Source organism: Lissotriton helveticus, chromosome 6, assembly GCF_964261635.1.
Source record: "Lissotriton helveticus chromosome 6, aLisHel1.1, whole genome shotgun sequence".
Classification (NCBI taxonomy): domain Eukaryota; kingdom Metazoa; phylum Chordata; class Amphibia; order Caudata; family Salamandridae; genus Lissotriton; species Lissotriton helveticus.
The window spans coordinates 1,876,556,643-1,876,581,761 of record NC_136067.1 but is presented as its reverse complement, the minus strand read 5'-3'; the positions used below and the strand labels follow the sequence as shown (position 1 = coordinate 1,876,581,761).

The 25,119-nt window shown below is 44.3% G+C and overlaps 1 protein-coding gene across 1 annotated transcript in view; it reads left to right on the top strand.

Annotated features, from left to right (window-relative positions):
* RAB3GAP2 (RAB3 GTPase activating non-catalytic protein subunit 2) overlaps positions 1 to 25,119 on the top strand; it is a 586,520-nt gene that overhangs the window by 428,640 nt on the left and 132,761 nt on the right. The window contains exons 27-28 of the mRNA XM_078649806.1: positions 6,457 to 6,523; positions 14,663 to 14,733. Coding sequence (XP_078505932.1) covers positions 6,457 to 6,523; positions 14,663 to 14,733 — 138 coding nt within the window. The remainder of the gene's footprint in view (positions 1 to 6,456; positions 6,524 to 14,662; positions 14,734 to 25,119) is intronic.

Here is a 25,119-nt window from a genome sequence, read left to right as displayed (position 1 = left end):
GTTCAGACTGCCCCACCCAGTAAATCTCTCAGTAAGAGGTTCTCCAGGGGGCATATTCTTGCAGGTCTTCCCAGTCAACTCCTTCAGTGTGGAGGACATTTCTGAGGTGCGTATATTTGTAGAACTGTGTACATGAGAGGCCATATTCTACTTATAGACTCAAAGGTTTTGACCAGCCAATCCTCAATGATGTTTCGTATTTTGGATGTACCCAAGTATGTTCAATCTGTCAAAGCCCTGCAGTATGGGAACTTCTTAGAGCATCTCTCGCACCCATAGTCGTATGTCTTTCATGACCTTCCCTTTCCATCCTATAAATGCTCGTATTTTAACCCACGCTCTCAGCGCCTCCCAGGTTGGGGCAGGCAGGGTCTTGCTTTTTTTGCTTTAGTAAAATAGTGCTACCAAGTGGGCTCCACCATGGCGCATCTGTTCAACCGGACCGTGGAGTCCCCTTCTGGGGCATGGCTTGGGTCATAAATAGCCTGTAGCTGGGTGGCCTAGCAGTATGACTGTAGATGTGGTAGAGCAATCCCTTCATTGGAAGAGTCTCCTTTTTTTAGTAAACATCTTATGGAGTTAAGGCATCTGCTGCAGATATCTTTGTGTGCCCAGCAATGTTCATGTGATAATAACAGTTAATAACTCTGGTGGTTAATGCAGTTGCTAGAAAGACCTGTGTTTTGTCTAGTCACAGATTTGACTCCTAAAGAAACATACACTGTTAATGGGCCTGCTGCAAAGCACACTATAAAATGCAGATCACAGATTTGTATTTTATGTCAAGTTGTCCTGTGCGGATTTTATTTATAGCTTTGAACTAAGGGTGTCATTACAATGGCGGTGAAACCACCACCGGCAGCCTGCCTTTGGCTGTTTCACCACCATCGTAAGGCACTTCTCCGCCCGCCAAATTACAATGGCGGGCTGTGTGCTGGCAGATGCAAAGTCCGTCCGCCACGAGTCTGCCGTAATGATTGCCTGGCGGACCCACCCTGCATCAATAATATGGTGGCGGTGCCTAGCAGGCACCGTCCGCCATATTATGATGCTGCCTCCCCACCAGCCGGTGTATGGTTGGGAAACTACTGTTCAAAGGCTGGCGAGGATTGCATTTGGGGACCCGTAGTAGGCCCCTCCTGTGTTGGGGGTAGTTGGGTGTGCACGGGAGGGGTACCTATGGTACCCCCTACATTTCCCTGCACCATGTGGCAGGCACCGTGTGGTGCCTGCCACGTAGTGCAGGGAAATGCAAACAGTGCATTTCTGACATTGTGGTGCGTGCTGCAGGCAGCAGCACCCTCCGCAATGTCCGAGATACACGATGCGAGCGCCATGGTGGCGATCGCATCATAATCTGATGTGCCGGATTACGAGCGGACGGTCCCAAGCCCTGGCACCAATGTGGACGGACGGAGGTTTGTCCTCCATCGTTGTGAGCCTCTAAGTATGTGAGAGACTCGGATAGCCCCTTTCCAGACAAATGCCCCTTTTAATTTCTTATTAAGAGCATCAACACACCTGTGAACTGATAACAGGCTATGTGCCTTTGTTTCAAACATTGGATTGGCATCTAGGTGTTATTCTACAGGTAGCTCCCAGCCAGAATGATACTTTAACAATGATGGCTGATAGCCCTTTTAATCAGGCCTTTGTTTTGGGCCCAGTTGGAAGTGAAAATAAGAAAAATCCCTCAATGCCTTCAGCTTGATGCTCCCAACGGAAAGTAGATAGCCTGAGTTGGGGTAGGAGACTGCATGATCCAGAATTGGATTGCTTTGAATGAACATCTGGAAGATTGGCAGATGTTGTAGAGAAAGAAGTTGGATTACTTGGGTAAAGGATTACTGGTAAACTTAGAATTCCTGAGGCGGAAGCAGGGAATTGGAGACTAGCCATTCATTTAATGTTAATGTTACTTTATTTTGGAAAGGCTGCTCTGTTTTAAATTGGAAATTGTATATTGCAAACTGTTGCCCTTACCTGTTCCATCGCCGTATATTCGCCGCAGCCGACTAGGTGCTGCTGGCGTGTTTTTCGGCCGCCATCTTAGGGAAGGCTCCTCCGGGTGGCGCACTAGTTGCACGGCCCTCACGACCTTCCCCCTATAAAATGGCTGTACCTCCGAGAGCGCGCCGAAGGCGCGCCAAAGGCAAGCCCGTCCGCACCCGGAGGCGCCTAGGGGCCAGCACCCCTGCCCTTTTGATTAGCTATCCCTCGGAAAAACTACGATCATTGCACAATGCCGATCATGTGCTCGGTCCTGCCATTCTTGAGAATTTGGCTTGCCTCGACATCCTTGGTCGCCCCTGTGGAACCTCTGATTCTTTGCCTGCTATTCCATCTGAGAATCATAGCCACAGCTCTACCACCTCTACAGCTGCCAATGTAACTCTTCATATCCTATACCTTAATACTCGCTGTTGGACCCGGGGGCTACCGATCCACCTTGGGTAGCCTGGCTCAAGCGGTAAGGTCTAACTCTTAGGCTGTCTGAGGTACTTGCGCCACACTCTCACAGTAATCCAGAGTACAACCACCCAAAAATGACACTACACCGTGTTTATAAAAAGTAAGAAAAGCTTCATCTTTCCTTCAGATTTTTCTTAGTTGCATCTGTATTAGCATGACATCTTTATATCAATTTCACCATTAGCATTCCTGTCTCCTATTTCAGTTAGAGCAAAAGCTCCAGTCACACTAGTGAATCCTACTTATTCACAGCACCAGCAGAAGTTTAAAATTGTACAGTCATTGAAACATTAGGAGCAAAAACAGGAGATCAAAAGACAAAACAGCAGAATGTCCCTTAGTTTACGTCAAGCATTTGGTTATAACAATTGACTATCAAAGCAGCGCCTAAAAATGCAGTAGATTACGTTAAGTCATCAGTGCAAAGTATCCATGCAAAAGGTTTTTAGTTAGCACAGTTAGAGCATTCTTTTACTTTAGAAGAACAAAAGCATTCCTGTTTTAACCCCAGTAAGAGTACACTTTAATCGTGGAAGAAGGGCTTGTCGCCTAGAAATTATTTGGTCATGCTCCGTTCCTTCGAATAACCCCAATTTCAATGGAAAGAAAATAAAACACTTTACATTTGGCCAGCATCTACCATTGGAGTCATGCGACTTTTTCCCCCTCCCTTTTCCTCGGCTAATCCTTGCTCCCTCCTGCCGGGAAACCTCAGCGCGCTGTTTGAACACTGGCCGAGAGTAGGGGTTAAGTTCCTCAGTCACCAGTCACTGGAGCAAACCCCCGGTGGTTAAATCGTCACCTGATACAAGGCGCTCCCACGCAGCAACTTCCCTTCCTAGATCGGCACAATATGCTCCGCGCTCTCTCAGAAGCGAAGCAACATGCCGGAAACTCTAGCGCGTCTCTGCCTCGGTTCCTCCCTCAAGGCAAGACGCACCGCCTCACGGCATGCCCCGCTCCTCCTCCTTACGTCAGGGCAGGACGCTACTCCGGTCTCCGTGTCCTGGCAACCACCTCAAGGACGCCGCGCACACCCTGTCAGTGCCGGCCCTTTTCACAGTTTCGATAACGGGGACGTCTCTCTTCCTGAAGCCCCGGCCTCTCCTCAGACCCCTTCTTGAACCCTGGGGAGCTAGACCCTGGATCGCCGCCGGAGCTTTTCTTGCCGGACTTGCGCTCCCAACTCAGGAAATCTGACGGAATAGTGATGAGATCACCTCCCAGGCGGGGAAATCCAGGTCAGTTTGGCTGCTTTTCTTTCAGCCTTCCACCCGGACTTCCACTCAAGGAACTGATAACCTCAGGTGAATTGTGGCTTCAAGTACCAAAGTCTTCGTGAGGTCAGGTCAATGGGCTTGGGGTAGCATCACAGGAAGGGGTAGCAGCCTCTGAAGGCAGTCAAGCCCCCTCTCTTCACAGTGCCAACCTCCTCCTCCACAGCCTGGACTCCCGCAAGATTCTCTCTCCTCTGCTTCCACTCCACACGACACAAAATGGCTGCCCAACATTCCACCTTATATAGGCTGTCCCTAGAGAGAATATGTCCCGGTGTCCGCAGATTATACTGACACAAATTCAGCATGTTTCACTGGGGACAGAGGATCCCGGATCCGTCTCAGCAATAGCTGCTGCACCTGGGATCCAGCAGAATCCCCCACATAGCCTGCGCTGTCTGCAGTTACATAGAGGTGTCTGCAGAGGGTCAATGCTGGCCTATGCTGCCACCTACATAAAGCTGCATATCTCGTGCATTAAATAGAACTTTTTGTAGACAGCCTTTTTTAACGAGATGGCAGAATGCAATCTTTCGTTGGTTACGTTTTTTTTAAATAGCTCCACACTTCTCATTAGTCATATAGCTCTAAGCAGATTATAGAAACTACCATTTAAATGCATGTTCGAGGACACACAGCAAACTTTATATATGTATCCCTTGCTAGGCAGCATCATTCTGTCAAATCTGTGTCTCTATCTTTAAATCGGCATTTGACGGAGTCTTATTCTGTCTTTTGTTTTTGTGGGTGTGTCGCAGGGTACTCTTACTGTCTATTTGAGTGTTAACAGCAGATTTTATCCCCACTGTGACGTCACACCTTTCCCCTTCTCACTTTAAACGTTGCACTTCACTGCTCGTGTTCATACAGAAGAGCAGCCAATGAAAGGAAAATCTGAGAGACTTGTGAAGTCTGTAAATGTCCTTCCGAGGACTAGAAGAATACTGTGGAAGTGTCTGGCCTAGAGGCCCAGGCCCAGTCAGCCCAGCCCAAAGAACCTGACGGGGGTGGGTGTCTTAAGTAACCCTGGGCGTAGTTTGTGAAGTAGCGCTAAGCGTAGCAACATGAAGTGCACTTCGCACTACGCGAGCTACGTGTAGCACTACGCGAACTGCGTAGTACCCTGTTTGCACTGTGCAAGATGCCGTTTTCAATGATTGCACAGTGCGGACAAGCATTCGGCACTGTGCAATAATTGAAAACGGCATCTTGCACAGTGCGAGCTGTAGTTTTCTGACGCTCATCGCAAGTGGTTGCGAGCATACGCGACCACTCGCAATGAGAAACCTGACCTTTCCGCGTTGAGAATCTCGCCGGGAGGTTTATTTTCCACGATCGCGATCGGCAACTTGATGTTGCTGATCGCGAACGAGAAAGAAGTCTCGCCGGGATGTCATTTTGCTTGCTCGCAGTCACCAACTTGACGTTGAGTACCGCGAGCAAGAAAAAAATGACCGCTGCACTACGCTACGCGTGTTTGCACTATGCTACGTGCAGTTCGCCTAATGCAAAGTAGCGGAAACTTCACAAACTACGCGAGCGTAGCGTAGTGTTTGCCCAGGGTTAGTTTTAAGCCTTTTCAGCCCAGTGGGTGTTGCGCGTCTGACACGGAGCAGAGTTCCAGTGCTAAGGTTATGGACTAGAATGAGATGGCATAAAAAAATGTTTTAGAGTAGCTCGACTAGTTGATTTTTGTTTGGCGCCACATTATCACCTCAGATTACCTTCTCAGTTAGGGAAAAGATTGGGTACCAGAATCTTTTAATATAGTACAACGAATGTGCACATGGCAGATCAGATTGTATGATGTCCAAAGGACCATTTCAGAGTTAGTGGTATAGGTAAGGTCCGTACGGAGGGCTTGTCACCCTACGTGTAACCTGGATGTGCTGGTGAAATACAACGCGACTTTCTGCAAGTTGAACCAAACCGCCTCCGAATTAGTAAACTACCTAAGACCGTTCACTCTATACCCTTCACATGTCAGATGGTGTTCAACGCGTGCTGCTGGACACAACCGATACGCTGACTGCCATTATTAACTGACTTTGTTTACTTCGTTATTGCAAGACGAAAGTCGGCGCTTTATGAAACACGTAAATAAAAATACATCGGAGTTGAACTGATGAGATTGCTTTCTTTAGAGTTCAAAGAAAAGCATACCTTTGAGTTGACTACTCGTAGCACTTGTTTTTAACGAAACTACAGAATAGTGCATTTCGGTTAGCACGCCGTGTATATTTTTCTATTTTATTTGATTTTCACTAGCATGCCACACATTCTCAGTTGGTGTATTTTATTCGGCCAGTTTGTAGCATCCACTTTAATCTAGACTGCAGTGCAATTTACAGGTTTTCTGTTGCTGACATTAACAACTAAATACCCCAGGTAGGAATGAAGCACTGTGTTTTCTTCAATGTATTCTTGCCTGTATTGGACAATATGAAATCTTCTCACGCAGTTATACAGTTTAATTTACTTTACTTTTCTGTACTGTACTGGTGACAGAAATGAAAATTAATGCTTAGCTTAACATTGAAATGATGTTAATTGAATACCAGAGTCTCTTTCTGGGGTTGAAACGAATCATAACTGAACTCACTTTTAGTATGTTCTATAGGCATTGACATTTACAGTGAGGTTATATTGTTATTTCATTTTTACTTTCCATATTCAAACGTAATACATGTTTTTGTTCTTCCCCCAGGAGGCCAGTTTTCTTGTTAGGTCTGTGGATCACCTGAAGTGCATTGTCAATGCTCATGTCCAATTTGGTAAGTCTATATCTTTCACTTGACAGTCACATATAAACTGCATCATTCAGATATATCCTTTTATTGGATTTTCCTAAAGAGTCATAGCGTTGTGAAAATCTCTGTGTATTACAAAAAACAGTTAAGAACTCTACATCACTTTTACTTGAGTCTACCAGATCACATACTAGCCTCAGTCTTTGCTATTTTTCAATGCTTATAATTAACTCACAAATGAATTCTTCACAGGTGTAAATGTAAATACTGCTGCAGATTGCTTTACTACAAATGCAGAGAAATGCATAGTAACAAATCCCACTCAGGGCGGGAAGTTGGTGTCTAAGGCGTTGTTTGCCTTGGAAGTTTGTGAATGCCCAAAAATGTGTATGCTTGTGAACTTTCACCGGTTCAATCCTGGAAATGGTCAGAGATTTACTCCAATTTAAGACTGAACTAACTCCTCATCCATTATTGGAATAGGAACAGATCACGCGCAGATGTGGGGAAGGAAAAGGGATTTCTTCAGAAGTAAAGAGGTTTCCTATCTCCATTCCCCATGTGCAGACATCACCATTATAAGAGAATGGAACCCAGCAGGACATGCCATTTGACGTTCCCAGAAGTACACGTGGAAATCCTGCACCTTATTTAGCTTTCCAGGTGTACACACAAAAATGGCGATGAAGAGGAAATAAATATTTTTGTGAATCATGCTCATAATCTTGTTACTCCCAACACATCACTCTGACTCCCTTCCAGGAACACCAAGTCCTTTTGCTCTGCCCCTCCAGGAAACATTCGGTGTGCTTAAGTCTTTGATAGCAGCAGGGCATACAGCAGGACATGCATGGCACCTGTACTTCAGGTCTGTCAGTAACAGTAGTCTGAAATGATTCTTTATATAACACTCGTTGAGTTTATGATGCGTTTGGGTTCCCCACCTCACTGGGGTTGTTAGAACTGAAACCAGCCGTTACGTTGGAGGCTGCCTGTCCGAAAAGATACATTTTCAACATTTTTGAGGTTATCATATTTGAAATTCTATTATTTAATCGCCTTCAACAGAAATGCTTGCTTGGTTCTTTCAACTGCTTTCTTAGTTGTGGCTCAGTATCAGTGCGCTCAGTCTGTATTGGCTTATTGGACATAAATATTTTTTGTCATATAATCAGGCTTTCCAATGTTCTGTGATGTTAGATTTGGAATCATGCAAGTAAAACCTAGCCATATTAATACTTTACATCCTATAATACTTGAATAATAAGTGTTGAATCTGTGAACTCACTCCATTTTCATTACCCCAGTGTACACAGGGCAGACTCCTGTCCCCTCCCCCCCACATCTCAGTTCATCAGCGCCAATTTAAATCTTGATTTTACCTCATTGGTCCATTCCCCTTCCTTTACCTGCTTCAAATCATGTGTTCCTAACACCCCCAATCCTTATCCATGTATATTCTCCATGTCATTCCTTTGCTTACCGGACTGCCTCACAGGAGAAAGAGTTGTTAGTGATTCCTTTAAAGCAGCAGACTGTTTACTTGCTTCTGCAGAACATTGCTGCATTCCTTTGCCCAAGGATGTATTTGCTCATGGTACAACCTTTCTTCCAACCTATTTGCATTTAAGGTCGTAATGCCTGATGCAATACAGTGCATTTCATCATCTGTTGGGGAGAGGAGTTGGCCTAAAGGCTAGGGCGGTCGACCCCTCTGGGGAACTGGGTTTCGAGTCTTGGCAGTGACGCTGAACATCCTTGATGCCCCTGGGCTAAGTTTGCGCTTTACAAAGCCTATATTCATTCATTCATCCTGTGATTGTGGGGAAATCACATAATCTCCCCGTGCCTAACAAAAATTAATGTGTCCTCATGTAATGCAACTGGTGCTATGTAAAGCGCTCTGATACCAGATACCGGGTCAAGTTTGCGGTATATAAAACTTAGTTGGGGAAGTTGTGCTTCAAGTATTAACCCCTTTAGTCGAATCTACCAAGACTTTTTCGGAGCCAGACCATGGCAATATCCATTGACTGCCAAGTGTGAGAGTTGGCTGCTGTATTTACTACTGGTTGTACACAGCAACCCTTTAACGCCTCATGGAAAGTCTGCTGCTTATCATTAGGTATGTCATTGGCAAACCTTTGTAATGGCTTCCAAATTAGGTCACAGTAACCTAGCAAAGCTGACACTGGCTACTTTCATTGATGTGGCTTATAATCCAGAGACTAGTGCTTCCCAAACTTTTTAGAACCACAACCCACTTCTTAGAATGGCAGACGTTCGTAACCCACCTAGCTTTAATGGTCCTGAGGCGGGCGATTTTTTTAATGCAACTATAGCATTGTATGGCAGCACACTGTCATTTACAGACCACATATTTTCTATTGAAATGTCCACCAATTTTGCACAGACATACAGTTGTATCTAATAAAACTATTCTGTATACAAATGATAATGCATGGAAATCGGCTTTCAGTGAATATTTATCAGTTGTGCATCACCAAGTAAAGACCTGTTTTGACCCTATTTAAATGTTTGCTTCCATCACACTTCAGGATTAGAAATAATGTGCTTAATTTTTGCTTCCCTAAATGCTGAATGTGTACAGTTCATTTACAGATATTTACATTTTGTAGTATGTTACAAAAATGACATCCTACGGCCTTTGCATTCACACACTCTATACACCAGCAAGATTGTCACATAATTCACTTTACCTTTTTTCACTGTAAAGTGAGAGGAGTTCGTAAACACCAATCACACTGTTAATAAAATGAGCTGCAATTTGTCAGAGGCCCTAGCCTGACATTTGACCTCTGTCTTTGAAGCGCAGCAAATGTGACAAGTTAAAAACAGTTTAAAGGCATCTTTATTTATTTCTTGGATTTTCACGACTCAAAAAAATCATCTGATGACCCACAGTTAGGAAAACCCTGACATATACTTTACAGCTGACCCCATCAATCTTTATTTAGGAGGCTCTGATGTCAGTGGAGTGGTAAAATGTACTTTTCAGACTGTTCCTTCCATGACGGAGCTGTATGGGATGGTCTCTCCTTGAAAAATGTGGTTCCTGCTCCGATAATTTATTCTGCCTAATGAGTCAAGGGTTAGCCTCGTTAGTTGATGTAAGAGTGAGGAAACTTTCCATTTTTAAGAACAACAGTGAAAGGGGCTTGGCTGCAATCTGGAGTTGTAGAATGTCAAAAACAGCTGAAGTGATGAATACTTCTTCCTGCAAATTCCTCACCTTATGAATATTCTCCAGGCTCCAGACCATTTTGGAAAACTTTTTTCCAGCAATAGATCTCCAGGGCTGGCAGTTAGCACTATCAGGCCTCAGCTATGACTTCGCTCTCTGAAGATGTGATTTCGACAGATTATATACGGCACCAACTTGCACGCTGTGTCAGTCCCTGTTTTTGTGCACCTCATTGATGTGTGTCCGAAGCTCTTCCAAGGTCTTCACTGAAGAAATGCCTAAGCTTTCAAAAGCATCTAGAGGAGTTGTCTTCTCTTAAAATTTGGACCCTTTTGAAAATGCCATAAGAAAATGTTTTTGTTACACCTGCACGTCATATCTAACTTAAGAGCACAACTCATTGGCTTGCAACTTCTGTTTATTGATGCACACGAAAGCCATCAGAGAGCAGGAGGCGAAGCTGCTGACTAAGGCCCATAGTGATACTCCAAACTGTTCCCCTTCTTTTCAGGTTAGTCTCCAGAAAGGGAACAATCCCCCAGAATGTCTTCCCACTAGAAACCCAAATTAATATTATGAAAGAGAAAACCATTTCTTCCTTGCGAAAACTGTCCTGCTCCTGTGACTGTTCGGAGTCCTGACACTGTTCTTTGATGCCAGAGTTTTTCCTCATTGTTAGAGCTGATTTAAATGCTGAAAGAGATGAAGCCAAAATTCTCAACTTCAGTGGCCTGCAATGCAGAGTTTGGGTCATGCTTTATATTGTCAGGATTGCCTCTGATATGAGGCAATGCTGACAATATGAAGCATGACCCAAACTCTAGGTTGGTGAGCCATCTTAAACTGGTTTGGTGATTATGACGCCACCTGACTCCACCACTGCACAGGCTCTGGCCTTGATACCATTTCCAACAAAACGAGTGCCCTCCAATGCACTGACTCTTGTGCACTCAATTCCGCCTCTTACCTAATGTGCTAGACTTTACCACTAGCCTTCAGAACAGATGATCTGTAAAAGCTGCAGAAACTATGCATTTTTCTACATAAAAGGGTAGCAAGAATAGTTATCATAACAGAGCTTTCTATGCTTGAAAGAACGAAAGTTGTGTGTCTTGAACATCCTTAGGTAATACCAGACGACACAGGACATAGCAAATGATGATAGACACAAAGTGGGGATGATGTTTTGTGGACCCATTGCAGACCCATCTTAAAATAAGGGGGTCCCCACATGTCAGCGTGATTGTGGAGTGTGCATCTCCCCAACAGTGTTGACTACACTATAGATTTAGGGCTCAGTAAGTGAAGAATTGAGACTCACGAGCATCCCATCCCCTTCACGCTTCTATGCAGGTATCTTTAGGGTACTCAGGACCTCACCTTGGGACTGAAGAAGAATTTTTTCCAGAGGTGGACAGAGCTTGTGTACTCCGACTGGGTGCCTTATTTCATGAACGGGAATTCACGTCATTCTAGTGGATGAAGGAGAAGTGTGAGCATCTACATCACCAGGGGAGGTACTGGGTGTTAGACCCAGGTACTGGGTGTTAGACCTATATAACACTGATATAGAAAGAAGATACTGATACACACTCCATCTCCTGCATTTACAGAGGTTTACATTGAGCATACCAGACACAAATGATCGTCTCAGGAAACATAGGAGAAATAACTAAACATTCGTAGAGGGGAGGACCAGCAGGGTCACAGATAGACAAGAACTAACACATTTATGAACCATGGTCAAGGGAGGGACGCACTATACACGTTTCCCTGTCTGTGGAATTACACCCGAGCACCTCTACTCCATGATAAAACATGTATTCTGTCCTGGAGATGGCGTGGTGACAGGTTGTTTCTCCCACCTATTATGGGGCTATCCGCACCTCTCTAGAATTTGGGAAATATACTAACATTGGTGCAGAACAGACAGAAGCAAAGTTGGCAGCTTGTCTGGAGTTAGTTTTATTAGGCAGTCTGCCAGAGGCAACTCTCCCCTTCTAATGTATACTAGGAAAGATTATTTAAAGCATGCTTTGGCAATAAATTAATGTATACGGACACTGTGTTTGGAACCTCAGACTACTTCACATGGCTTGTGGATGCAAAGAATTTAACCATTCCTGGGAATGAAAAACATTAAGCACAGTGCCATGGGAAACAGCAAACGATTTGAAAGATGTGGGGTCCCATACTGACTTACCAAATTCTTGGCCTTGAACCAAAAGGTGATCAGAAAGGAGTCTTGGCTATGCCACTGGTGTGGCACAGATAGTTAATCAATTACGGGCATCAAATAAGAATGGGGAACAGCTGGAGTCATTAAACATGTTGAGGGAAATGGAGCGTCGATACCTTATATGTACGAAATTATATATTGAAAGGTAGTAATGTCCACCACAAGTTAAATCGCTTAAACCAGATTTGTTTTTTTCCCTGAAATTCTCCAGGTCCCAAAATACCTATGTATTGGGTAGCGTTATAAGAAATTGTTACTTGTTAGTTCTGCTGGGTGCTTCATTTACCGACATCTTATTTCCTTTCCATCGTTCTGGCCACTTGCAATAGTTACTTTTCAAAAAGAGGAAAAAGCACAGTTTATACATTGGGTTCTCATCACTACCATTGACATCGCCTGAGACAGTATGCTTCTAGATATTATATTCACTCAAGCTGTCACTAAGGACAACAGGCACATGTTCTGTTTTATAAAGATATTTCAAATCATCAGAATTTTTAATGAGTACTTCTCCATGCACATTTCTCATCTTGAAGTGTCTCAAGGCAGGAGACTGGATCTAGAGTGTTTCTTGTCAATTCAGTGTTAGGTGGCATCACTGCGGTGCCAGCTGTCGAGCTGAGCATCGTCCCCCACCTCCACCCCCCATTAAATGTTGATCTACATAGGTGCCACTTGTGAGATCTGTTATTTTGTTCCCCACGGGCCACAAAGTGTGATCCTAAGGCTGCTGCTATCGGCTCAGTATTTTAACACTCTTATTGAACAATCCAGTCGCAAATCAAAATTTCTGATCCTGGCAGCTGTCGACTGGCATTTCGAGATGAGGAATCAGCAGGAAAATATCTGTCATCCATGAACAGAGTTTCTGAAACCCTATTTAAATAAGATAAACTGATAATCTCTTGCTTACTTTCTTTCCAAGTCTGGAGTAAGTAGTATTGGTGGAAGTATTACATAATTATAGAGAAATAATATTTCACAAATTGGTTCACAATATTGTACATTCTGTAAAGTATTTGAAGAAAAAAAACTTTATCGAAGGTAGGTAACCTGGTCTTTGCATTTGGAATAATCTGTCAAGACCATTTTCGCCAGCAAGAACTAGATGCCACTGAATCTTCCTTTGTATTCCATTTAGTGAAGAAAGTTTGCAATAAACCATTAACTGTCTTAAGAATGTACATAGATACCTGTGGTGTCTGCATATTTGCTTACTTATTTTACGTTGCTACTAAAATAAAACTTGAATTTAGTAACTGCTGTATTTTATAATATCGGTCTCCTGCGTCTCCTCGTGTTTGGAGTAGTTTGGCCAGATAGAAAAACTAGACTCTGACATCTATTAAATTAAGAATATGATTCTTGGGGTGGTTTCCCTTCCAGTCTGTGCCTGTGTTTTAGTCCACCGCTCCCTTCCTAAGGGCGATATCATGACAGTTTTTCTTGCTCAGAGCAGAGCCTAGTACCTGTTTATATGTGTTAAAAGAACAGATGATAGACAGAATGCTGAACAAATCAAACATTCACCCCCAGTCACAAATCTGGGTTAAATCCTTTGTTTTTTGTAGCCTATGCATTACAGTTTAGACCCAGCCATATGCAAGTCAGTCTTGACCCTGCTCCCCATGGGACCAGTCCAATCTGAACTGCCAGGCCAGGTCCTCCCTGCACCTGAAACAAGCATCCTAGGCTGGTTTTGGGGTATCGCCCCTCAGCAGCCAAGCTTGTGTCGTAGCGAGCACAAGAGACACACCTGGGCATACCTGTCCCTCAAAGCTCGAGAACCAGGTTTGAGTCTCGGCAGGGACGTTCAACATCCTGTGAGTCTGGGCAAATCACTTAATCTCCCCGTGCCTGAAAAAATAAATGCGTTTGTCTGTAACACAACTGTTGCTTATATAAAGTGCTCTGATACCTTCAGGTTGAGTTTGTTCTATATAAAACTCCCCCCCCCCTCCAAATAAAAAGCAGGAGTACATGAAAATCTTGCATTAGCACAAAGAAATTCCAAGTTAAATATGGTGCAAATGCCAACAATTAGCCTGCCTGCTGTGTGCTGTGCCATTGTTGCTGTTAATATGACCCCAAGTGGTGCTCTTCGGGCTCATTTTAAAGCACAGGAAGTCACCACCAAGTACCTGCCAACTATGCATGGAAGTCAGCAAGATCTACAAAGCCCATATATTTCTCCTAAGTAGTGCAGGAGTTGCCCACAGCAGCACAGCTTGGAAATAGAGTGACAGCACCTCTACACAATTTTCACACTGTTCTGTCTGCAGCTCAAGTGTTAACTCTGAAAAATTCTAAATTAAATGTATATATTTCAGATGGTGCAGCTGGATAAAATAGGTGCTCAGCTGTGCTTTGTACCAACACATGCATCCATAATGCGGCCCCAGGGTTATAGTAGACTTCCACTGTGCCATCCTTTAGATTCTTCAGTGGCACTGCAATTTTTCCACCTTTTCTCTTTCAATAATGATGTACTCTAATTTTCTGCAGGGCATCATAATGTCCAATCACATCCTGTGCTTTAAGCTCACAAGGTTTATCAGATACCTTCAAACAGCAGAATGTGCCATTGTGTTTGTGTTTCATCTACATACAATTAGATAAGCCAGAGAAACATATTAATGTCCTCTTTATTTATTATTTTTTCTTTGTGAGGAAAATAACATGTATTGAAGTGTTTCTTGTCTTTTATTAATTGTTTAAGGACTTTCCCTCATGATGTGGAATACGTTCATTGTGAAAAGGTTTTCTGCTGCTGCATATCTAATGGACAAGGTAAAAACATAGCATGCCAATAGTTTTGTGTTATTGTAATAGAACAGCAAATAATGATGGCTTAGTGGAATATTTGTACTATGCATGGTTTCAATGCAGAACAGGTAGCAAGGGGGGTGCCAGTGATAAGCTGTTGGGGCACTCCCTCAGGGAGGGGGGTGCAGGGGTTATGTGGAACGAAAGACCAAACCTCCAGCTCCGACATCCCTTATGATGTTTGATCCACAAAGGACTTTATGGCGCTTGATATGTTTCTTATAAGGCTTAGCAGTGAACTGAATGCCAGCTAGGGATTCTAACAAAAATAGGCTTCAATGACAAGCTCACTTCAGACAATGAAGACCAATGGGAAAGGTATTGTTTATTATGCAGAATATGAAAAAACAAGTGTTATCTCCCGTAAGAGTAACGTCTCCAATAGGCACACCTTTGATGAATTTCAATAAAGTTCCCAAACTATTTCTTATTTGCCATTTCATACAGTTCTGTTTTTATTTTGTTTTCAATTCCATACTATTTTTTCCATAGTATATAGAACTTGCAGGATTATTTGAACATTTCTGCACAATGCATTTCGGGCTTGCCCATCATCAGGGTTCTTAAATTCTGAAAGCATAAAATGAAACATTTCAATCAATGGTACAGAATGAGCTGCTGTAAATAATCTATTCTGTTGAATGACTGACGTTTGAAATTGTTTGATGAATGGAATGTCCAAAAGAATTGTGAATCAACGATAACATGCGAGTACACCCATTAAGTATCACAAAGCACAATGCATACCCCGAGGATTGAGGATGTCTCTCAAGTCTACATTACGCAAAAATATTGCATGTTTTACAGAAAAATGGTTCGCAATTTTAAACAAAGGTTCACTTGATCTTATTCTATTGATTATTGAAGAATTAGCCAAACTTATAGAGGATCTCAACAAAGAAGCGAATCAACTGAAACAAGAACTCAGTACCACCTTGAATAAAAACGAATTGGACGAAGTATTAAGTGACATAAATCAACAACTTGAGAGTCACACACATGAAATCAATGACCGAAAAATAAGAAAATTTTAACGTGACACAACGGATTACAAGCTTGGTGAAGTCTACAACTGGGCAGACATATACACACGCCGTCGGTAACAGGGACCAACCACTGGCAGATCAGCTGATGACACATCTTCTGATGACTCTCAATACAGAAGACGGACCCCCTTGGATACAACAAATTTGAGAACAGAAGGATCTGACCCTTCAACATCTAGTACTACAGGAGCACATGCATCCACCAGTGTTACTTTTTTAGAGAGAGGTACCAGTCAGCCAGAAGAACTCGGAGGGGCAGGACCAAGAAGAAAGTCCTTACAAGACATAGTGGCCAAAAACACGAGAAGTCAGAAACCTTCGTGATGAATATATCCAAGCAAAAGATAACAGAGTTTCAAATTCAAACTCTTCCGAAAGGCACCGCATACATTCCAACTTATCATTCCAACACCTTAGAAACAAAATTTTGCGTATACACATTTTTACGATCCTACGATTACGACAATTTTTTTACAAATGTGATGGAAAAACCAGATGAACCCAAACAAGATACACTACTGAGAAACAAAAGGAGATTCATACCTCCAGTCAGTCACAAATTGCTGGAAGCATTTGAAAAAGTCTTACTAAAGGATGTGGAACAAATATTCAAACAACCAAGGTGTAAAACCACCAACATCACGCAAAAAGAACGGCAGGCTTTACAACAACTGGCTACAAACGAAGAAATAACCACCCGCCAAACGGACAAGGGCGGCGCTCTGGTAATTATGGATACTGAATTTTATCTCAATAACGTTAATGAGCATGTTAATGACACCAAAACATACAAGAGAATTGACACGGATCCCACAAATGAATTCTTAAAGATCTTGACTCAGATCATTGACAAAGCCATTGAGCAAGGTACAATAGGAAGCAAAGAGAAAGAATATCTCATCAAAACTAACCCTGCTGCACCTTATATTTATATGATCCCAAAGATCCATAAAAATGCAACTACACCCCCATTCCGACCAATAGTCTCCACCATCAACTCAATGCATGAACACGTAGGGAAATTCTTCGTTAAACACCAACAGCCAATCGTCCAAAATATGTCCACTTACATCAAGGATACTACTGATTTTTTTAACATTCTGGAGGAATACAAACCACACTTCACAAAAGATATGATTTTATACACAATCGACGTGAAGTCACTTTACACTTCCATCCCACACAATCTGGGCTTAATAGCAGTGGAATCTTTCTTAGTACAAACCAATAAAGACGAAGATCTAAAACTTTTTTTTGATGGCGCTATTACATGTCAAGTTATTTCACAGTTATTTTAAATGGGACGAGCAATTTTTTGTCCAGTCATCTGGAACTTCAATGGGAAATTGGGCCGCACCATCCTACGCCAGTATCTTCATGCACCGTTTTGAGTTGTACCACTTATTGAACCACCTGGAATGGAATCAAAACTTGATTATGTACAAAAGGTACATTGATGACATTTTCATTCTTTGGAAAGGTACGGAAACAACACTTACAATGGCCATTAACAAACTGAACAAAGTAAATGAAAGAATACTTTTCACATCTACCATTCACAAGCATGAAATATCTTTTCTGGATGTTCTAGTAACAAACCATGATGGAATCATAAAAACCAAAGTATACACCAAAGCAACAGACAGAAACAATATTTTACACTACACCAGTTTTCATCAGCCTGCTTTAAAAAAACATATAACGGGGCAGTATACACAGTGCACAGTGTATACTGCCCCGTTGGTCAGAATACTTGTTTTTCTTTGATTCACACGCTTGTAGGACAGCAAATGGCACACTGTAGCACCACTGTTGCAGTTAGCCATATTAGGGTTGATTAGTTTGTTAGGAAAGGTATGCGCTTCCACCCCCCATATATTTAATTAAAAAACATCTGCCATTTTCTCAATTATTACGCATTAGAAGAATAGCGTCTACAGAAGAATCTTACAATGAACATATGAACACAACAGTGAAAAAATTCAAAGAGGATATCCCGAGAAAATCTTAAATGAAGCAATGGAACGAGTTCAGAATTTGAAAAGGAAGGATCTACTTGCGTCCAAACAAAAAAGTGATGAACAATGACCGGTATTCCTCTCAGAATTTTCGACAAGAAGCCACAGAATCAAAAAATCCATATTGAGACACTGGTCTCTACTCTCATTAAAAGAAGATTTCAAAGGGCTTTTTTTTTAAACCAACCAAGATTTGCATACTCACGTACACGCAATTACAAAGAACTGCTACAAAAGAAAGAAGAAAAAACAACAACCAGGTACCGTGGTACCCTTCCATGTCACAATTGCAGTAAATGCAACGCCATAATCAAGGGCAATGAGATCGTTCACCCAACGAAGAGAACCCCAATCAAAATAAAAGTAACGGGTACATGTGACAGCAGCATGTGTACATGTTGAAATGCCCCTGTGGACAAGCATATGTTGGAAAAACTCAAAGAAAAAGAAAAACACGAGTTATAGAACACAAAAGCAACATATGGTTAAAAAACACCAAACCCACAGCGGCAACCCATTTCAACTCGCACAACCACAACCCTGTACACTGGAAAATTTTCTAATTCTCCCGGGAAAAGACAATCCACAACGGTTACTGAGAAGAGAGACATTTTGGATAAATCATCTTAATACCTTACACCCCAAAGGACTCAATGAACGCATGGAATTTAGTTGCTTCTTATAAATCATTATTTGCATCTGCCTACACCCCATCGAGGATGAAGAGACTACCTCTTTGTACACATGGTTTTAGTGGTACGCCTGTTTGTATACCACAAGAGTATACCTCCATTTATATACAGGGATCAGCCCTTCAGAATACATCACCATTATTATTCTGTACATTTCACAGTCCTAATGTCAACGTTATTACCATATTTTTGTAACATAAGCATTCAGTATGATCGTGAATAAGTGGCACATTAATAGTTCTCTGCTAAATTTCAATGCTATTCTTTGTTAAATTACAATGTTAATTTTATTGATCACCAGCGCTGAACACATTGGCAGTGGCACACCACTTGATACATCATTTTCGTTGTGAACTTCAGGATTTCATCATATGACCACACCCCCTAAACCAGCATCACATTTTTATCAACACCCCAGCATTACCAGGAGTGTTCACATATTGTTAAGCGTGATTACCTCATTCCAGACCATGCCTCGGCACCACCAGGAGTGTTTACATATTGTTGAGGGTGATGACCATATTTCAGACCTTGCCTGATATACCCCATGAAATGAGCAATTCGTTTGTTATGCAACAATTACACTGTACAGAGTTCTTTAGCTACCCTTTTTTATTTACATCTTTTTTTCAAGCCCACGCAGTAGACCTATTAATATTTTTAACAAACCACCCGGATACGTCTGTTTTCCATGCATACAGGCATGGAATGTAGTCTTTTTACACTGGCCACGATCACATGACTGATACTTCCGATATCTGCCAGAATGCCTCCCAGCTAACCCGAACTCACACATCCACGCAAACGCGATCGTTAAGCACCCTACAAAGAAACTTCGGTGAGTGTATGTAACCGAGATCCTTGTATCTATGACACTGTCGTTTAGACGATACAGTGTGAACAACATTTTTATGTTAATTCACAGGTTATTCCACACTACACAAGTGGTGCGTTTCATCATTAACGTAAGTTGATTTTGTTCCTTACGTTAGAACACTCATTCACCGTCATAGTTTTTTACTTGCTGATAGTTACTTAGCCTGATTTCCCTTTTAAAATTATAGAGACGTTCACTTGCATTCCTTTCCGTGACACGTTTTGTCGACCGTTATTCACCGTGTAAACCATAAAGGTTAGTACTATTTGGCACATTATGAGTTAACCGTTCTACACTCGTATTCGGACACCGCACTAATGTTTAAATGCTTAACTGTGTATTTGCAACAATCACTATTGTCATCAGGTATTTTTCCAAGTCCGTCAGTACCATTTTCACCACACGCTTCTGCGAACTATAACGGCATGATCACGCGCTTTCACCGTGTATTCTCTCCCCAAAAGCATCGGTACACATCCACTACCAATTGTTTTAATGGCAATGGTACACGCACATACCCCTAGAGGTCACTATCCTCTTCGTTATATTTTTCAACTGTTGCATGTTTCACGGCACCAAGTTATTTGTTTTCTAATTTGCAGGTTTTTTCATTCCATTCATCAAACAATTTTAAACGTCAGTAATTCAACAAAATAGATTATTTACAGCAGCTCATCCTGTACCACTGATTGAAATGTTTCATTTTATGCTTTCAGAATTTAAGTCCCCTGATAAAGGGCAAGCTCGAAATGCATTGTGCAGAAATGTTAAAATAAACCTGCAAGTTCTATAAACTATGGAAAAAATAGTATGGAATTAAAAACAAAATAAAAACATAACTGTATGAAACGACACATAGGAAATAGTTTGTGAACTTTATTGAAATTCATCAAAGGTGTGCCTATTGGGGACGTTACTCTTACGGGAGATAACGCTTGTTTTTTCATGTTCATTCACCCTCACGCTCAGGAGGGTTCACCAATAAGGCACCCAGAAATATCATCCACTTTTGATTACCTTACCACATATGAAGTGCTATCGTCCACATTCCAATTGGATTTGATATTATGCAGGATAGAAATGCCACATGATCATTTTTACCTCTTACTTATGCTAGTCCACATCACTCGTATAATCTCTTTACAAAAGTTGGGACCTCAGAATCTTGTAAACTAAGGGCCTGATTAAGACTTTGGTGCTGTGGGAGCAGGCCAACATGCTCCCACACCGCCAAAGCAGTGTGAGCACCACCTGCCAGATTAGGAGTTTTCTTGTGTCTGGCGAGCGTTTCTTTGGCGGTCCCACAGCGGTGCCTCTGAAAACGGGCACGGCAGTGGTAGCGTCAAAGGCAGTTCCTGCATAGCATGGACTCTGCAGTCCATGCTGTGTGGGAACTACTGGGGTGCAAGCACACAGGGGGGCACCTGCATGCAACCCATGGCCCTGTAGGGATCCCTTTGTTTCCTCTCCGCCACAATTTTCATGGGGGGGATCACCGCCATGAAAACCGTGACTGAGAGGAAAGTCATAATATGTTTGATGGTGCCGCAGCAGCACCGCCAAGCATATTACGTCCTCAAGACTGTTGCAACACCGCCAGGGATATGACAGTCTCATGGAGGTGCACCGCCTAACTTGCAATAGGGCGGTCGGATTGCCACTGATCCGGTGCCCATACCGCCACCTTGGCTAGTCATAATCAGTCCCTTAGTATGACTGAACTTAAGGATTATATTATGATAATATTTTACTACCTATGTCCTTGCTTTGTGTTCTGATGTCCAATTTGGCAATAATGAAATTCACCAAAAAGTTTTTAAAGAGGACTTACGGATAAGAAACTTACCTTTAAAATAGTTTTAAGCTAGTTCAATCAATCAATCAATCAATCAGAGTACTTGTAGAGCGCGCTACTTACTTGTAGACTGAGGGTCTCAAGGTGCTGAGGGGAGGGGGTGCTGCTACTGCTCGAAGAGTCAGGTCTTGAGGAGTCTTCTGAAGGCGAGTAGGTCTTGGGTCTGCCGTATGTGGGTAGGGAGGGTGTTCCAGGTCTTGGCGGCGATGTAGGAGAAGGATCTGCCGCCGGAGGTCGTTCGGTGGATGCGAGGGCAGCTGGGGGTGTAGAAGCTGAGTCTGCTGTTAAGGTAGGCTAGTCTAGCGTTGTGGACTGCTTTGTGTGCGTGGGTGAAGAGCTTGAAGGTGAACCTCTTGTCGACGGGGAGCCAGTGTAGGTCTCTCAGATGGGGGCTGATGTGGCTGCGGCGGGGGACGTTGACCATCAGTCGGGCGGAGGCGTTTTGGATGCGTTGTAGTCGTCGTAGGTGTTTGGCTGGGCTTCCTGCGTAGAGTGCGTTACCGTTGTCCAGTCTGCTGCTGACGAGGTCCTGTGTCACCGTTCTTCTTGTTTTGGTCGGGATCAACTTGTAGATCCTGCGGAGCATGCAGAGGGTGTTGTAGCAGGAGGAGGAGATGGCGTTGACCTGCTTAGCCATGGAGAGGGAGGAGTCGAGGATGAATCCTAGGTTGCGTGCATGGTCGGTGGGTGTTGGTGCTGTTCCCAGGCTGAGGGGGTGGGTCAGAGGATGAGTACCTCAGTCTTGTCCGAGTTCAGCTTCAGACGGTTGCTCCTCATCCAGTCGGTGACGGCCTTCATTCCCCCGTGGAGGTTGGTTTTGGCGGTGTGTGGGTCCTTGGTGAGGGAGAGGATGAGCTGGGTGTCGTCAGCATAGGAGATGATGTTGAGGTCGTGCTGGCGGGCCACTTGTGCGAGGGGGGCCATGTAGATGTTGAACAGCGTTAAAATGAGCCCTGGGGGACGCCGCAGTGGCTTCGGATCGGAAGGGTGGGAGGCGGACGCTCTGGGTTCTGCCCGAGAGGAAGGACGTGGTCCAGTCAAGGGCCTTGGATTCCGGCTTCTAGGAGGCGTGTCTTTAGAGTGCGATGGCAGACCGTGTCGAAGACGGCCGACAGGTCCAGGAGGATGAGGGCTGATGTTTCTCTGATGTCGTCTGTGGCGGCGATGAGGGCTGTCTCAGTGCTGTGGTTTCGTCTGAATCCGGACTGGGATGGGTCTGAAGGAGATCCTGAGTGGATGGAGTTTATTACCTTGCTTGTCTCGTCATCGTTGACGTTGGACCAGGGGGTCAGGCGGATGGCGCTGTTCGCAGGGGAGGTGGAGCCTGTCGTAGTCGTGGAGGTTGTGGTGTTGAAGCTGTTGTGGATGTCAGCTATCTTGCGGTGGAAGAAGATGGCTAGTGAGTCGCACAGTTCTTGTGAGGGCGGGATGTCGTTGGCGCTGGGGTTGGAGAGTTCCTTTACGATGCTGAAGAGCTCTTTGCTGTCGTGTGCGTTGTAGTCCAATCGGTCTTTGAAGGAGGATCTCTTGGCTAATCTGATGAGGTGGTGATGTTTGTGGGTGGCGTCCTTGTGAGCTGCGTGGTTGTCCGGTGTGCGTTCGTGGAGCCATATTTTCTCCAGTTTCCGGCATGCACGTTTGGAGGTCTGGAGCTCGTCAGTGAACCAGGTGGCTCTCTTGCTGGCGAGGCTGTTGGAGGGTTTCTTGAGCAGGGCGAGGGTGTTGGCGCAGTCGTCGATCCACTGTCTGAGGTTGCGGGCTGCGGCGTCTGGGTTGGTGGGGTCGGTGGGTGTATTCTCGGCGAGGGTGGTGATCAGCCGGTCTTCAGTGACTTTGCTCCAGCAGCGGCGAGGCAGCTGTTGGGTGCGGTGGTGCGTGGTTGGTTTCTTGAAGGTGAAATAAATGCAGCGGTGGTCGGTCCAGTGGAGTTCGGTGGTGTGGTCGAAGGTGACGTGGGTGCCTATAGAGAAGACGGGGTCCAGCGTGTGGCCGGCGGCGTGGGTGGGTGCGGTGACGAGTTGTTTGAGGCTGAAGTTGACGATCAGGGTGGCGGAGTTGGCATCGATGTTGTTCTCGAGGTGGAAGTTCAGGTCCCCGAGGAGGATGTAGTCCGTGGAGGCAAGTGTGTGGGTGCTGGCCTGGTCAGCGATGGAGTCGCTGAACTGAGCGCGGAATCTGGGAGGTCTATAGATGAGAGTTCCTCCGAGGGTGGTGTTGGGGTCGGTGTGGATCCAGAAGTGCAGGTGTTCGGCAGTGTAGAGGGTGTCTGCGTGGGTGGCGACCTTGAGGGTGGACTTGTGGACGATGGGTATTCCTCCTCTGGTTCCGTAGGCGGGATCCCTGCGGGTGATCTTGTAGCCATCCGGGATGGCTTGGGCAATGCCGGGCGCCGAGGAGTCGTTCCACCGGGTCTCAGTCAGGAATGCCACGTCTGGGGCGGAGGTATCGAGAAGATCCCAGAGCTCGACGGCGTGTTTGCGAGCGGAGCGGGTGTTGAGGAGTATGCAGCGGAGGTGGTTGGGTCCAGTCCATGGAGGTTTGGTGGTTCTGTCGCAGGTGAAGCTGCAGGTGTGGCAGGAGAAGGGTCCGTGGGACCGTTTCTGGGGGGTGGCCTGGAAGCAGGTGTGGTTTCGGCCGGCGTTAAGTGCGTGAAGGCTGTTGGCGTCGTAGTGGAGCCTGGTGCCGTGGCGTTCGCGGGGTCCAGGGGTTCTGGCGCTGGGCGCGGTCCATGCAGCTGCCGCCATTTGAAGGGGAGCTGGGAGGGAGGAGCAGCTGGGAGGCAGGAGGAAGGGGACTGCGAATTGGCGCGGGGAGGGGCCGCGGGGCAGCAGCGGTGGGAAATGAGCAGGGGGCACAGGGGGGCGAGGGAAAGAACAGTTACCAGGAATGGGCAGAATACAGACCAGGATGCGGGCGCAAGCGCTGGTGGAGCTGCAGCGTGGGTGGGGAGCGACCTACCTGGCAAGGTCAAGGGTTTGCACTTGAACTTATGCCCTTTCTGCTCCACCACTTCTCTCTCAGTATCCTTGGTATCGCGTCTTAGATTGATGCAAGTTCCATAAATAGATTCTGTGGGACAGTAGAAAAAGTGTTAATTCATGAGAGTACATGGTTTTAAGTGTTATTACCAATTTGGACCACTGTTCAAAGAGGTGCAGTTTCTGGCTTTTATTCCTGGAACTCCACTCAATCAATTGTATCAGAAAATGCAGTTAAAGAAAGGTTTGTATGCATCAATATAGTTTGTGAAGTGATTTACCTACAGTATAGGTACTCGTGCAGATCTCCTGAAGGCTAGGATAGCTCCATTTGGGTTATAGACCCTTCTAGACTAGGTCAGTCAATGTTTAAGCAGACTGCAGGAGTGCAGTTCTAGGCTGGTACTCAGTAAACCTAACCTACCTAACCCATTTGCAAATCAGGAGAGGAACTTAGGTGTGTTGTTACAAAGTTGCGTGGGCCCAACAAAGGGTACTTGACCAGGAGGAAAAGATAGTAAATGTAGGCCAAGTACAGTTATGCATCTTTAAACTGGTGCTTTAGATGGCCCTGCATTTCTGTCTGCGAGCACCCAGTGGGGTTTGAAGTAAACGTGAAGAGGACCTTTTAGTTTGTGCGGTGTCTACCGTTAAAAAGTATTTTCATTAATATTCATACATACCCAGTTTCTCTGCAGCGGTGTGGTATCGTGTTACCAATTTGTAAAGAGAAATCTAAGCATTTTCGTTTTAGACACAACAAGTTTAAAAGGAAACCGGGAACGACTACAGTGTCTCAAGATTTTTAATTCCTGTTTAAAAGCAGACAAAGTGAGCAAATATTAATGGAAAAGACAACTGTACTGTCAGTTTAAGTTGATTTC